The sequence below is a fragment of the Haliotis rufescens genome, unplaced genomic scaffold (genome assembly GCF_023055435.1).
Source record: "Haliotis rufescens isolate VD_foot unplaced genomic scaffold, xgHalRufe1.0.p SCAF_42, whole genome shotgun sequence".
In the NCBI taxonomy this organism is placed as follows: domain Eukaryota; kingdom Metazoa; phylum Mollusca; class Gastropoda; order Lepetellida; family Haliotidae; genus Haliotis; species Haliotis rufescens.
Window position 1 is genome coordinate 1177688 of NW_025964135.1, and position 15914 is coordinate 1193601.

General features: G+C 44.5%; 1 protein-coding gene across 6 annotated transcripts in view; it reads left to right on the forward strand.

The window, feature by feature from the left end:
- The window catches only part of LOC124116482 (rho guanine nucleotide exchange factor 10-like), a 63409-nt gene that overhangs the window by 13939 nt on the left and 33556 nt on the right, over positions 1-15914 (forward strand). Inside the window, exon 1 of one of the 6 annotated variants that reach the window (XM_048382964.1) lies at positions 9099-9338. The exons of 4 other annotated variants lie outside the window; for them this stretch is intronic. In XM_048382964.1, coding sequence (XP_048238921.1) covers positions 9293-9338 — 46 coding nt within the window. In that variant the 5' untranslated portion in view covers positions 9099-9292. Of the gene's footprint in view, positions 1-9098; positions 9339-13925; positions 15030-15914 lie in introns of those variants that run through there. One more of the 6 variants, XM_048382962.1, reaches the window with a different exon arrangement.

The following is a 15914-nucleotide window of genomic DNA, read 5'->3' on the forward strand; positions in this document are numbered from 1 at the left end:
AGACCTCGGGCTTCTGCAAATGATAATGCCTTTAAAAATAGCGTTACCCTTATAATATACTCACCGTCAACAGAAACGCTAATACCATACATGTTGGTTAATATATGAAGACTTACTCATGTTCAAGAGATATTAGATTGGTCGATACACAAACGACATACTGGTATGTTGTGTGAACCGAAGCTACTGAACGTATCACATGTGACGTCATAGAGCAATGACTCGAGATGCACTATTCGTCTCGTGCAGAATTAGCGTGTAAAGTTTGGAAATCACATGCAGCATATCATGATAAGAATAAAGACGCTGTGGTAACACTTGGCTGTCAGTTTAGTCATTAAGTGGTACACATAGGAAACATCTCTTCTTAACGTACATACTTCTCTATATGTTTTTATGGTTTGCGTTTCTCTTGGCGGTGAGTATATATGATATATTGCATGAGTTTTACACTAAAAGATGAATGCTCATGTAGTTATTTCCTGGTGACGAGGGACGACTCTGAGAAGGGTTGGAGTAGTGGTAATGCCACCGTTACCATGGTTACAGGAATACTTTACCTGCTGGATATGAGGATTTGATGGCTTTCTTCGTCAGCGTTCTTTCTAGAGGGCGTTGTTTTCAACAAAGACACCATAATTATCTTCTACATGCTGCAGTTTAGTTTCGAAAATAAAAGAATCGCGTGTCGACACGTGCATTATTATAGGACATTAACATTCGTCCTTGCGCTTCGTTTACGGTAATGAGCATGTGTAGGTTATGAAGCAAGCTCCATCACAGTGTGTGACACCTTCATGTTTGTAAATATGTTCAAAGAAAGAATTGTAAATACCTTTTATCAAACATGGATGTCTAATTTAAATGCAAGTAGCAGATATGATGTGTATAGATCATTCAAATCCTTACTGGAGCCTGAAAAATATTTAAGTGTTCTTTGTAATTTAAATCTTCGTTCAACATTCACACGTTTTCCTATGGGACTGAGTGATATTAGAGTAAATACCGGAAGAAGACAAAATACGTTAAAATCTATGCGTTTGTGTCCATTATGTGATATGGGTGTTGAGGACGAATTTCATGTACTTTTTATCTGTGAGTTTTACCAAGATATCGGAAAACGTTTTATACCCGCTAAATACCTTAAACAGCAATGTACCACATCCCTTATATCACTTATGTCTAATCAATCTTCTGATGTAATCTACAGTCTAGCTCAATTTCTCCATCAAGCACTCAATATTCGTCAAGAATTTGTAAATACAAATGTCTCCTAGAATGCACATATGTTGAAAGTATGTATACATTGTGTGTGTTTGTATAGCATGTATAGAGGCTGGAGGCCTTTCATACAATAAACTTCTTGTCTTGTCTCTTGTCATCCCACTCCGATGTTTGAGCACAGGGTCCCCTTCTACGAAACATCCTTAGCGCTACGACTGTCGTAAGTCTATGTTAAGGTATGGGAGTTACGATCATCTTAGCGCCACGACTGTTGTAAGTCTGTGTTAAGGTATGGGAGTTACGATCATCTTAGCGCTACGACTGTTGTAAGTCTGTGTTAAGGTATGGGAGTTACGATCACCTTAGCGCTACGACTGTTGTAAGTCTGTGTTAAGGTATGGGAGTTACGATCACCTTAGCGCTACGACTGTCGTAAGTCTGTGTTAAGGTATGGGAGTTACGATCACCTCAGCGCTACGACTGTCGTAAGTCTATGTTAAGGTATGGGAGTTACGATCACCTCAGCGCTAAGGTCGCTTTTTACAACTGCACCCTGGGAAGGAAGTATTGCCTTTAGGAGCTTTGTAGACTAACATTTAGTCTCTGAAATCTTATATTACACAAGATACTTCTTGACTCTAAAAAAAAAAAAAAAATCCCTATGTGGAATAGAGCTAGCTTGACTTGCTTTTGTATGCATTTCTAGATTATGTTTTTTTCATAAAATAAATATATTCCACGGTCATGGTGCAGGACTAGGAGCTTTGTTGCAGTATCTGAAACATATAACAGGCTGTTTGATTGGCTCTTGTCATTTATTATCACACCAATGATTGGCTTGTGCCAACATGGGTAAAGCTTTCTTTCCGCAAGTCAGAAAATCAGAAACACAGCATCAGTATTGAGTGTTTGAAGACCATTTCTTGTGTCCCCTGCCGTGATATTGCTTGAATAGTGATAATAGCATTACAAAACCGACACTCTTACCTGTCTACAAGCTGGAGGAGACCTATTCTGCGTTGAAACAACTCACTGACTCACTCACTCCATGTAGGTTACTCCTAAACGTGGACAACGTCTGTTGGCCGAGGTCATGTTTGATTAGATGGTGTGTTTATTGAATAAACCTGTAAAAGATATAAATCATTGTCCTTATTAACAGGAATGTATTTCGTTTGTAGGGACTTATAATAAGATGACATGGTGTACATGATTTAGAAGTAATATATCAGTCAAGAGTGGGTGGGTGGGTGGGTGAGTGAGTATGTGTGAGTAAATGAGTGAGTGAGCAGGAGGGTCGGTGAGTTGGTGGGTGAGTGAGTGAGTGAGTGAGTGAGTGGGTGGGTGGGTGGGTTGGTGAGTGAGTGAGTGGGTGGGTGAGTGATTCAGTGAGTGAGTGAGTGGGTGGCTGAGTGAGTGAGTGGGTGGGTGGCTGAGTTAGTGAGTGAGTGGATGGCTGTCTGACTGAGTGGGTGGGTGTTTGAGTGAGTGAGAGAGAGAGAGAGAGAGTGAGTGATTGAGTGAGCGAGCGAGTGAGTTGGTGGGTGTTTGAGTTAGTGAGTGAGTGAGTGAGTGGGTGAGTGGGTGGGTGGGGGGTTGGGTTGGTGAGTGAGTGAGTGAGTAGGCGAGTGATTCAGTGAGTGGTTGGGTGGATGGGTGTTTGAGTGAGTGAGTTAGTGAGTGGATGGGCAGGTGGGTGGGTGGCTGAGTGAGTGAGTGAGTGGGCAGGTGAGTGAGTGAGTGGGTGGCTGTCTGACTGAGTGAGTGAGTGGGTGGGTGTTTGAATGAGTGAGAGAGACTGAGTGAGTCATAGGGTGGGTGTTTGAGTGAGTGGGTGGGTGAGTGAGTGAGTGAGTGAGTGAGTGAGTGAGTGAGTGGGTGGGTGGGTGAGTGAGTGGTTGGGTGGATGGGTGTTTGAGTGAGTGAGTGAGAGAGTGAGTGAGTGAGTGAGAGAGTGAATGAGTGAAGTTAAGTGCTTTAACCTCCAGACTACTCCACTGCCCCATATTGATTTGACTTTATGAGTTTTGTCCTGTGAAATAGTCCACAACGGTTTTCCTTAGCTGATAAAATCTGGGGTCACAACAACGGTTGATATGAATAAGGAAGTATTATTAGTTGTATAAACATCTATGATAGATTATCATCAGCTGTTTAAAGTGATCAATATGAAAACCATGCGTTGAGGACATTGTGACACTTCCAGGGTTGTCACATTATCTGTCCGTTTGGGTGACATTTGCCATTTCCTTCTTTTCAATGACATAATGTATTTTTGTAAATCTGCATTTACCGTTCTCAAAACATGCACTCCAAGGCATTTATAAAGAAGCTACCAGTCTGTTGTCATGGTAATATGCCACAGGCAACCACAGCAGCATCATCAGTTTGGATGGCTCCGTGTCTCCTTGCCATCTTACAGCTTTTAAAACCACCATATCTCCTTTACCCCTGACGTGATGAACGTGATGGTAGGGTGTCCTCACTATAGTGTGTGAGTGAGTTAACATTTAACGTCACATCGGCAATATTTCAGCCATATCGTGACGAGAAGTTGGTCATTAATAATGCATATATTTAAACTTTATAAAAACCTGTCATCGAAGGACAGTACGATGACTAGCATATCACAGATTAGATTTAAAACTAGTCGAGGCACATTTAAAAGAAGAAAGAATGAGGGAACAACACAATATAAAAATGGGCTAGAGATCGTCAGTAACTAAAGGGAGATCACCATACCAGGGACCATGGGGACTTACAGTGCCTTTGCTTCCTGCATGGACCCTGGCAGGATTTATATCATCCCTTCAGTCACTGGTGATTGTATACCAGTTAAGCCTGAAGTTAAAATGACGAAAATACTACTCTTTAAAATTCTGGCATGCATAAAAATACTTCGAATAATGTGGGACTCACATACCCTCTTAGGGGTCCTCACTATACCTGAAATACTGCTCAAAGTGTCGTAAACCCATCTCCCTCACTCAGGGCATCAGGATACACTCTCTTTTCTTGGTTTCTAGTGACAGACTTGTGTTAAAGAACAGTGTACACATTCATTCTTTGTCCTGCACCATGACTGTGGAATATATATATATATTTATTTATTTTACTAAAAGCCTTGGCAAGTCAAGATCAAACTAAACAAAGTCTAGTTTCCTTGATTCCACAAACAGCAGAAGAGGAAAGGTTCTTTTGAAGAAAAAACAAATACAATTATTTTAAAGAAATGTTTCAAAGACTAAGTGTTAATTTAATTCATTCTCTATATGCCATTTTTTTCATCATTTTTTGGGTTTTGTGTTATTAACATATTTTTCTTCAGTATAGAGATTGGTAAACAAGCCAAGAAGACTTGGATAATACCTCTCCAGTACAAGTTATAGTCATGAATATACAAGATACAATGTACAAATGCATGATGATTAACTGACTACTTATAAAAGAAGCAAGTGGTCAGGAAGGACAGTTAGGTGTCATGAAGAGTAGAAGATTAGTTATACACAGGAGTTAGCTAAAGCCTTTTGGAATGAAGTATGTCTGAATGAACTGGTCTCGAGATATCTAAATTACTAATTTTTGTAAAATTAGCATTACCATTTCTCACATGTCTTAGTATTTAGGTAGCCGTGAAGATCTGGGGTAGAATAGGTCTACAGTAACCCATGCTTGTCTCCCCCGTGAAGATTCGGGTTAGGATAGGTCTACAGCAACCCATGCTTGCCGTAAGAGGTGACTATGCTTGTTGTAAGAGGCAACTAACAGGATTGCTGACTTGGTTGATGCATCATGTGCATGTCATCGTATCCCAATTGCGTGGATCGATGATCATGATGTCAATCACGGGATTGTCTGGTCCAGACTCGATTATTTGCAGACCACCGTCATATAGCTGGAATATTGCTGAGTGAGGCGTTGAACAACAAACAAACAAACAAACAAACAAACAAGCGTAGTATTTATGCCCCCCGGGAGTCAGTGAGGGACCAGGTCCCACCAGTGGTTAATCTTGGTGTAAGTGGTTGATTACATGTCTTGTCCCCGATGGCGTGGGGGCACAATATCAATCACAGGATTGTCAGATCCTCTTGTCACTGGACAATATATTCTGTCAGGTATCTTTGTATTAGACTTCAGTTGGGGAAAAAAATCTTTTTCACTTGTTCTATGATCAGTATGGAAACTTGTTTACTGTCATGCTAATTTATTCAATTGGTTACAAAGACTCTCAACATAGTGTACTCGAAGAAACCATTTAATGTTGGAGGAAAATACGGCCATTCAGAAAGTTGACAAAGGAAGAGCACACTTGAACCATGGCCGCGGAAATATGACAGATTTGCCCTCAACGTAACTTGAGTACAGCTGACACATCGATGATAGACGGGAATACTGTGTCAATACCTGACCCGAGGTCGGTTCCAGGTCGTGAAATATTCATAGATTGAAAAGCATCTAGTTTGTTGATATGTCCTCCTGCTGTTCATGATCGGAGCTGATGTCTCTGAAATGAGGCTCTGTAGAAGCAGGCTTTAGAAATATCAAAGTACCCTTGAGTTTGTTAATGGGATGTAAGAGTTGAGAGGGGGATGAGAATGGGATGCTAGAGTTGAGAAGGGGATGAGAATGGGATGCTAGAGTTGAGAAGGGGATAAGAATAGGATGCTAGAGTTGAAAAGGGGATGCTAAAGTTGAGAATGGGATACTAGAGTTGAGAAGGGGATGAGAATGGGATGCTAGAGTTGAAAAGGGGATGCTAGAGTTGAGAATGGGATGCTAGAGTTGAGAAGGGGATGAGAATGGGATGCTAGAGTTGAAAAGGGGATGCTAGAGTTGAGAATGGGATACTAGAGTTGAGAAGGGGATGAGAATGGGATGCTAGAGTTGAAAAGGGGATGCTAGAGTTGAGAATGGGATACTAGAGTTGAAAAGGGGATGCTAGAGTTGAGAATGGGATACTAGAGTTGAGAAGGGGATGAGAATGGGATGCTAGAGTTGAAAAGGGGATGCTAGAGTTGAGAATGGGATGCTAGAGTTGAAAAGGGGATGCTAGAGTTGAGAATGGGATGCTAGAGTTGAGAAGGGGATGAGAATGGGATGCTAGAGTTGAGAAGGGGATAGGAATGGGATGCTAGAGTTGAGAAGGGGATGAGAATGGGATGCTAGAGTTGAGAAGGTGATGCTAAAGTTGAGAATGGGATGCTAGAGTTGAGAAGGGAATAAGAATGGGATGCTAGATTTGAAAATGGGGTGAGAATGGGATGCTAGAGTTGAGAAGGTGATGAGAATGGGATGCTAGAGTTGAAAATGGGGATGAGAATGGGATGCTAGAGTTGAGAATGGGATGCTAGAGTTGAGAAGGGGATAGGAATGGGATGCTAGAGTTTAAAATGGGGTGAGAATGGGATGCTAGAGTTGAGAAGGTGATGAGAATGGGATGCTAGAGTTGAAAATGGGGATGAGAATGGGATGCTAGAGTTGAGAATGGGATGCTAGAGTTGAGAATGGGATGCTAGAGTTGAGAAGGGGATGAGAATGGGATGCTAGAGTTGAGAAGGGGATGAGAATGGGATGCTAGAGTTGAGAAGGGGATGAGAATGGGATGCTAGAGTTGAGAAGGGGATGAGAATGGGATGCTAGAGTTGAGAAGGGGATGCTAGAGTTGAGAAGGGGATGCTAAAGTTGAGAATGGGATGCTAGAGTTAAGAAGGGGATGAAAATGGGATGCTAGAGTTGAGAAGGGGATGCTAGAGTTGAGAATGGGATGAGAATGGGATGCTAGAGTTTAAAATGGATGAGAATGGGATGCTAGAGCTGAGAAGGGGATAAGAATGGGATGCTAGAGTTGAGAAGGGGATGCTAGACCTGAGAAGGGGATGAGAATGGGATGCTAGAGCTGAGAAGGGGATGAGAATGGGATGCTAGAGTTGAGAAGGGGATGCTAGAGCTGAGAAGGGGATGAGAATGGGATGCTAGAGTTGAGAAGGGGATGAGAATGGGATGCTAGAGTTGAGAAGGGGATGAGAATGGGATGTAGTTGTTTTATAAATATTTGCTGTTGCGTCTGTCTGACTACAGGAACACTGCCTCTCTCAGCAGGCTCAGTCTTGATATTAACCTAGATGCCCATGAAGCTGTGAGTCAGCATCCAGACTGGAGATTCATATGATGATATGCGGAGGGGGGAGAACTGGGGCAAGTAGGAGGAGGGGGAGGAAGGAGGTTGTGTGTGGGATGGCCACTTGCATGCTCACGTACTTCAGCATTAAAGGTGCAGTGTTGCTGTGGGGACTCCATGGCAGAACCGGTATAGACATGACTCACCTGTATAGGCTTACTAAGTATTCATCTGATGAAGCAGCAAGAAGTAACATCATCTGAAACATCATCAAAAGAATAAATTAGGTTATCTATAAGCACGAGGACGAGTCCAAATGTACTTCCTTGGTATCCAACCCCCTATTACCTGAGATTGGTAAAATATGTCCGATAGGAAATTGTTTGACCAGGGCCCTGTTCCACAAAGCGATCTTAGCGCTACGATTGTCGTAAGTCAGTGTTAAAGAATGGGAGTTACGGTCGACTTAGCGCTAAGATCACTTTGTGGAACGGGGCCGAGCCCTGGCAGTATTTTGGTCCACTATAAAACGATCTGGTCATGCATAACTGAAGTTGACTGAAGCTTCATCTTTATTCAAAAATATACAAGTCAGGAGGGATGTGTGAATAGTCTGAAAGAAATGTGACCTGTGAAGATCGGGGGTAGAATAGGTCTTCAGCAACCCATACTTGCCATAAAAAGGCCACTATGCTTGTCGTAAGAGGCGACTAACGGGATCGGGTGGTCAGGCTTGCTGACTTGGTTGATGCATGTCATCGATCCCAATTGTGTGGATCGATGCCCATGATATCAATCATTGAGACTCGATAATTAATAGACCGCTGTCATATAGCTGGAATATTGCTGAGTGTGGCGTTAAATCAACAAACTCACTCACTCACTCACTCAGAAAGAAATGTGAACATTCGTGACCTGAAGTGTATTCACAACTTCAGTGAAAGAGTGAGTGAGTGAGTATGGTTTTATGCCGCTTTTAGCAATATTCCAGCAGTATCACGGCAGGGGACACCACAAATGGGCTTCACACATTGTACCCATATCGGGAATCGAACTCAGGTCTTCGGCATGACAGGCGAACGCTTTAACCACTCGGCTACCCCACCGCCCCGGGGGCTGTAATGGGATGGGAGGCGGCTTGGTAGGGAGTAGAGTAGGGATGAAAATCAAATAATTCATTCTGCCTTGCAGAACAGGAAATACAATTTAATCAGTACATCATCATGTCTAGTGATGTTTTATCGCAAATTTCAAATTTGTATTGACCAAGCTTAATTGTAATCTGTTCATTTCCCCGAAAAAGCTGAAGGGATACATTGTAATTTTTTTCGGTGGAAGACAACCCATTTTTATTATGTAGGGATTGTGTTTGCTGGTGATTGGCTTCATTCTGATTGTACCTGGGTAGGGCCGGGCAATAGAAGGGGGGGTACCTGGGTAGGGTCGGGTAATAGAAGGGAGGCTGGGGGGGTCGGTGTGGGGTGGGTTTCCTGGGTAGGGGTCGGGGGTAATGGGGAGGGGTACCCGGGTAGTAAATTGGGACTTGTGCCAACCCTAGTGGGGTCGCTTGCAAGATGGCGATATGCAGTATTGTGACCTAACATTTAGTTGAAATTGTAGGGTCATCAGGTACTCTTATACCTGTATTCATTCCTGTCTGCATTTCCCAGGAATGCTGTGTGTTTAGGACGTTTTTCATGTTTATGTAGGTCAACTGCAGAAGTAAACACAGATTATTGTTCATGTTGGTGATCCTGATAAATGATTTTCGAAACACCGTGAACATTTTTTAAAGTTGTCCTTTCCGATTCAGTATTTCTATTTTGGGTATGATTGAGCAGGTTTGAGGTGACCTGTTGCCACAGTGGCTCATTGTAGAGTTTGATCTTAGCGTCATGTGTTATTGCCGGGATAGGACAGTTTGTGGCAATAAACTCCCTCTTTAGGATGATAGTTGTTCAGAAGAATCTCAGAGCTAATCAGCATGATCCAGGTGAGTGACGGCCTGCTTACTATTGTTGTCCTGCAGGCATACATACAGCCTCTTTTGTTAATCTTACTGTCATCGTGGTCATAGGTAAAGTGGTGACTGGATTGTGTCAGGTGTTTCAAGCATGTATATATATTGTCCTGGATACCCCATACCTGTACCTCTGGGTGGGGTACCTCGGGTACTGGGGTCGGGTGGATCCTGGATACCCCATACCTGTACTGCTGGGTGAGGTAGCTCGGGTACTGGGGTCGGGTGGGTCCTGGATACCCCATACCTGTACCTCTGGGTGGGGTACCTCGGGTACTGGGGTCGGGTGGATCCTGGATACCCCATACCTGTACTGCTGGGTGGGGTACCTCGGGTACTGGGGTCGGGTGGATCCTGGATACCCCATACCTGTACCTCTGGGTGGGGTACCTCGGGTACTGGGGTCGGGTGGGTCCTGGATACCCCATACCTGTACCTCTGGGTGGGGTACCTCGGGTACTGGGGTCGGGTGGATCCTGGATACCCCATACCTGTACTGCTGGGTGAGGTAGCTCGGGTACTGGGGTCGGGTGGATCCTGGATACAATACCTATACCTCTGGGTGGGGTACCTCGGGTACTGGGGTCGGGTGGATCCTGGATACCCCATATCTGTACTGCTGGGTGGGGTACCTCGGGTACTGGGGTCGGGTGGGTCCTGGATACAATACCTGTACCGCTGGGTGAGGTACCTCAGGTACTGGGGTCGGGTAGATCCTGGATACCCCATACCTGTACCTCTGGGTGGGGTACCTCGGGTACTGGGGTCGGGTGGATCCTGGATACCTCATACCTGTACCTCTGGGTGGGGTAGCTCAGGTACTGGGGTCGGGTGGGTCCTGGATACCCCATACCTGTACCTCTGGGTGGGGTAGCTCGGGTACTGGGGTCGGGTGGGTCCTGGATACCCCATACCTGTACTGCTGGGTGAGGTACCTCGGGTACTGGGGTCGGGTGGGTCCTGGATACCCCATACCTGTACCGCTGGGTGAGGTACCTCGGGTACTGGGGTCGGGTGGGTCCTGGATACCCCATACCTGTACCACTGGGTGAGGTACCTCGGGTACTGGGGTCGGATGGGTCCTGGATACCCCATACCTGTACCGCTGGGTGAGGTACCTCGGGTACTGGGGTCGGGTGGGTTCTGGATACCCCATACCTGTACTGCTGGGTGAGGTACCTCGGGTACTGGGGTCGGTTGGGTCCTGGATACCCCATACCTGTACCGCTGGGTGAGGTACCTCGGGTACTGGGGTCGGGTGGGTTCTGGATACCCCATACCTGTACCGCTGGGTGAGGTACCTCGGGTACTGGGTCGGGTGGGTCCTGGATACCCCATACCTGTACCGCTGGGTGAGGTACCTCGGGTACTGGGGTCGGGTGGATCCTGAGTAGGACCTTGGTACCCATGTAGGGCTGGGTCAGGAAACTTGGGTACTGGGGTCAGGTAGATCCTGGATACCCCATACCTGTACCGCTGGGTGAGATACCTTGGGTACTGGGGTCGGGTGGATCCTGGATACCCCATACCTGTACCGCTGGGTATGGTACCTCGGGTACTGGGTCAGGTGGATCCTGAGTAGGACCTCTAATCGCTCGTCGCTAATGTTCGCATTTGTTTCTGACTATGCACGCATTCATTCCCGTCATTTAAGTAACGACAAAGCTTCAGTCATCTTCAGTGTATGCATGATCAGATTTTTTTAAGTGTATCTAAATAGTTTTGCCTTCTCTCTGATATGATAATTTCCAATCAGACCAAGGTAGGGTCACGTAATCTGGGGTCGTATACCCAGGAAGTAAATCTGGACTAGTCTCAGCCCAGCAACCCTGATTATCTCTGTGTTAAAAGATAAATGGTAGGGTCACGTAATCTGGGGTTGTATACCCAGGTAGTAAATCTGGACTAGTCTCAGCCAAGCAGCCCTGATTATCTCTGTGTTAAAAGTCCAATATGGCACATAAACCTGTCACAGATATTCACCATTGTTTTTTACCTCACTTGTTTCTTCGTAATAACCTCTAATGAGTCTACTTTTTCCAAGTTAGACCGGGTCTGAGGTTTTACTTTTTCCTAGTCAGACCTGGTGGAAGGTTTTACTTTTTCCTAGTCAGACCGGGTATAAGGTTTTACTTTTTCCTTGTTAGACCGGGTATGAGGTTTTACTTTTTCCTAGTCAGACCTGGTTTGTGGTTTTACTTTTCCTAGTAAGACCTGGTATGAGGTTTTACTTTTTCCTAGTCAGACCTGGTTTGTGGTTTTACTTTTCCTAGTCAGACCTGGTGTGAGGTTTTACTTTTTCTAATAAGACCTGGTATGAGGTTTTACTTTTTCCTAGTAAGACCTGGTGTGATATCTTATGAGCAATTCTTTACTCTATTGTAACTCACTTTTATACATAATTTTAAACAAATATTAATAAATAATGTTTCGATGGTTCATAAGTCGGATAAAACACTGCTCCTTGGTTTTGGTGGACATAATAATACCTTCAGTGACCTGGCGAGTCAAACTTATGTCATCACCTCAGTTTCCTAGCTCAGTCACTGCTTGCCTGGTTTTACTATGTCGACCAGTACCTCGTGTCGGGTTGTGTTTCATTCCTTCAGAGAATGACTAATGTTGCAAATATATGGAAGCTTAGGATTAGGAGATATGACTGTGGAGACCCGTGAAGATCTGGGGTAGAATAAGTCTTCAGCAACCCATGCTTGTCTCCCCGTGAAGATCTGGGGTAGAATAGGTCTTCAGCAACCCATGCTTGTCTCCCCGTGAAGATCTGGGGTAGAATAGGTCTTCAGCAACCCATGCTTGTCTCCCCGTGAAGATCTGGGGTAGAATAGGTCTTCAGCAACCCATGCTTGTCTCCCCGTGAAGATCTAGGGTAGAATAGGTCTTCAGCAACCCATGCTTGTATCCCCGTGAAGATCTGGGGTAGAATAGGTCTTCAGCAACCCATGCTTGTCTCCCCGTGAAGATCTGGGGTAGAATAGGTCTTCAGCAACCCATGCTTGTATCCCCGTGAAGATCTGGGGTAGAATAGGTCTTCAGCAACCCATGCTTGTCTCCCCGTGAAGATCTGGGGTAGAATAGGTCTTCAGCAACCCATGCTTGTCTCCCCGTGAAGATCTGGGGTAGAATAGGTCTTCAGCAACCCATGCTTGTCTCCCCGTGAAGATCTGGGGTAGAATAGGTCTTCAGCAACCTATGCTTGTCTCCCCGTGAAGATCTGGGGTAGAATAGGTCTTCAGCAACCCATGCTTGCTGTAAAAGGCGACTGCTTGGCGTAAGAGGTGACTAACGGGATCGGTGGTCAGGCTGCCTGTGTTGGTTGATGCTTGTCATCATGGTCCAGACTTGATTATTTACAGACCGCCGTCCTATAGCTGGAATATTGCTGAGTGCGTCGTTAAACAACAACCCCCCCAAAACACCAAACAGACCGCCGTCCTATAGCTCATGATAGCTGGAATATTGCTGAGTGCGGCATTAAACAACAACCCCCCCCCCAAACCAAACAGACCGCCATCATATAGCTCATGATAGCTGGAATATTGCTGAGTGTGGCGTTAAACAACAACCCCCCAAAAAACCAAACAGACCGCCATCATATAGCTGGAATATTGCTGAGTGCGGCGTTAAACAACAACCCCCCCAAAACACCAAACAGACTGCCGTCATATAGCTCATGATAGCTGGAATATTGCTGAGTGCGGCGTTAAACAACAACCCCCCCCCCCCCCCCCCCAAAAAAACCCAGACCGCCATCATATAGCTCATGATAGCTGGAATATTGCTAAGTGCGGCATTAAACAACAACCCCCCCAAAAAAACCAAACAGACCGCCGTCATATAGCTCATGATAGCTGGAATATTGCTGAGTGCAGCATTAAACAACAACCCCCCCCCCAAAACCAAACAGACCGCCGTCATATAGCTCATGATAGCTTGAATATTGCTGAGTGCAGCATTAATCAACAACCCCCCCCAAAAAAAACCCAAACAGACCGCCGTCATATAGCTCATGATAGCTGGAATATTGCTGAGTGCAGCATTAAACAACAACCCCCCAAAAAAACCAAACAGACCGCAGTCATATAGCTGGAATATTGCTGAGTGCGGCGTTAAACAAAAAACAAACAGACAAACTTATTATGGGAACCAGAACCTAGGAGTCGTGTTTCATCCCTTAAGAAAATGACAAATGTTGCAAATATATGAAAGCTTAGGACTAGGAGACATAACTGTGGAATTAAACATACCCCGAGACTGTCTTGGTGCTGGGAAAATCCCATTGTTGCTCAGACCCTCATCTCTCTGTGCCAGATGCTTGTCTCTCTCCTACGATGTTCCCGAGAAAATTGAATTGTACATTTGCATGCCTTTATCGTTTATAAGGAAGATGAGACTGGTATTAACCACTGGCTTCCTTATTGTCAATCAGACACGACACAAAAGGTGCAAACAATCAATAAATAATCTGTCACCTGTGCCTGCAAACTTTGCGAAACATTTCTCAACTGGAGTTTGTTGCCTGTGTCATCCAATCGGGGAGGAGGAGGAGGAGTAAAAGTGATGAAGGATGCCATGTTGACATATAATGGTTAATTATGTTCCGTTTGTAATCAGGAAGTACTCAATTTCCCCCCGTGGCAACAATGCCCCTACTTTCACAACAGTTGATTTAACACACGGAAGTCTAGCCTCTTTGTGATGAATGAGTAGGGGACTACATGTGAAGTAAGTGAACACTGTTCTTTTATTATGATGCTAATGTTAACAAGTCAATTATGAAAACCACAAAAGGTTCTTGTGGAGCTAAGGTGCAAGGCATATTAAGTCAACTTGCCAAACACCCAGGAGGAAATTTTGAACCTTGTCAAGAGCGGGACAAGTCACATTTGCAGCTGAAGCACCGACGATCAGAAAAGGCCAAGTGTCAGATTTATGAAAATTTTTGGAGGAAGGAAAAAGATGAAGAGACAGATGTTTATGAAGACGTCGATCTAGCCAGGCCGCTGAAAAGGGATCTCCCAAAGCCTGGTTTTAAAGTTCAAGAAATTCGTGATATTAGTGGACGAAGTCCGTTCTTTCAAAAACGTGAGGGATCTCATCGTGATGAGCGTGATGCATCTGTAAGTGTGAGTGGAGGCAAGGCACCTGAGCCTGATTGTCCGAGAACATTGACTTCTGGGAAAAAAGGAGATTGTGAACCAGAACGGAAACCACCCGTAATTTTAGAGGTTGATGAAGATGAAGGTGAAATATACGAGAATTATGGAATAGATCAAGTAAAGAATGTGACCAGTGGATGTAAACAAAATGTGACCAGCGGATGTAAACAAAATGTGACCAGCCGATGTAAACAAAATGTGATCCGAGGATGTAAACAAAAAAAGACGTTGAATGTTGGTGAATCTAAACCCAGTAAAGCAAACCATGCAGGGAGTGATGCAGTAGGTGCCCAGTCATGTGACAATACATATGGAAATGTGGCGTATGTAAGTGAAAAGAAAGTTCCCAAACATAACGGGAAGAAACGCTCGCCGGGTGTGAACAAAGGGAAGAAGCCCAATGTAGAGGAAAACAAACATTTACTGAACACTTCCTCCTATTTTTATGATGATGAGTCGCCGACATACGATGAGATTGACAACAATCCTGGTAGGATGTTTCTGTTTCCCTTGAGTGTATTGTGTGTATTCTGTTTTATGGCCTCAATTGTTATCATTGATTATTGAGGAAGATCCTTAGAACAGTAAGACATTGTAAGTCTTGGGACCTCGTTAGTCTTGGGACCTCGTTAGTCTTGGGACCTTGTTAGTCTTGGCACCTCCTTAGTCTTGGGACCTCCTTAGTCTTGGCACCTCCTTAGTCTTGGGACCTTGTTAGTCTGGATCTTGTTAGTCTTGGGACCTTGTTGGTCTTTGGACCTTGTAAGTCTTGGGACCTTGTTAATCCGGATCTTGTTAGTCTTGGGACCTTGTTAGTCTTGGGACCTTGTTAGTCTGGCACCTCCTTAGTCTTGGGACCTCGTTAGTCTGGATCTTGTTAGTCTTGGGACCTTGTTAGTCCTGGCACCTCCTTAGTCTTTGGACCTAGTTAGTCTGGATCTTGTTAGTTTTGGGACCTCATTAGTCTTGGCACCTTCTTAGTTTTGGGACCTTGTTAGTCTTGGACCTCGTTAGTCTTGGGACCTTGTTAGTCTGGCACCTCCTTAGTCTTGGGACCTCGTTAGTCTGGATCATGTTAGTCTTGGGACCTCGTTAGTCTTGGGACTTCATTAGTCTTGGCACCTCCTTAGTCTTGGGACCTCGTTAGTCTGGATCTTGTTAGTCTTGAAACTTTGTTAGTCTTGGGACCTTGTTAGTCTTGGGACCTTGTTAGTCTGGATCTCACTAGTCAAGAAATCTATTTACAGTTAAGAGCTTTCATTTGGGTCACAATGGCTACAGAGTATGAAATAATTAATTCTTGTCATGTTTGGATATGTCTTACATTTGTCAGATGTTGGTTTGCAGCTCAAACATCAAGTCAATTTAGCATATT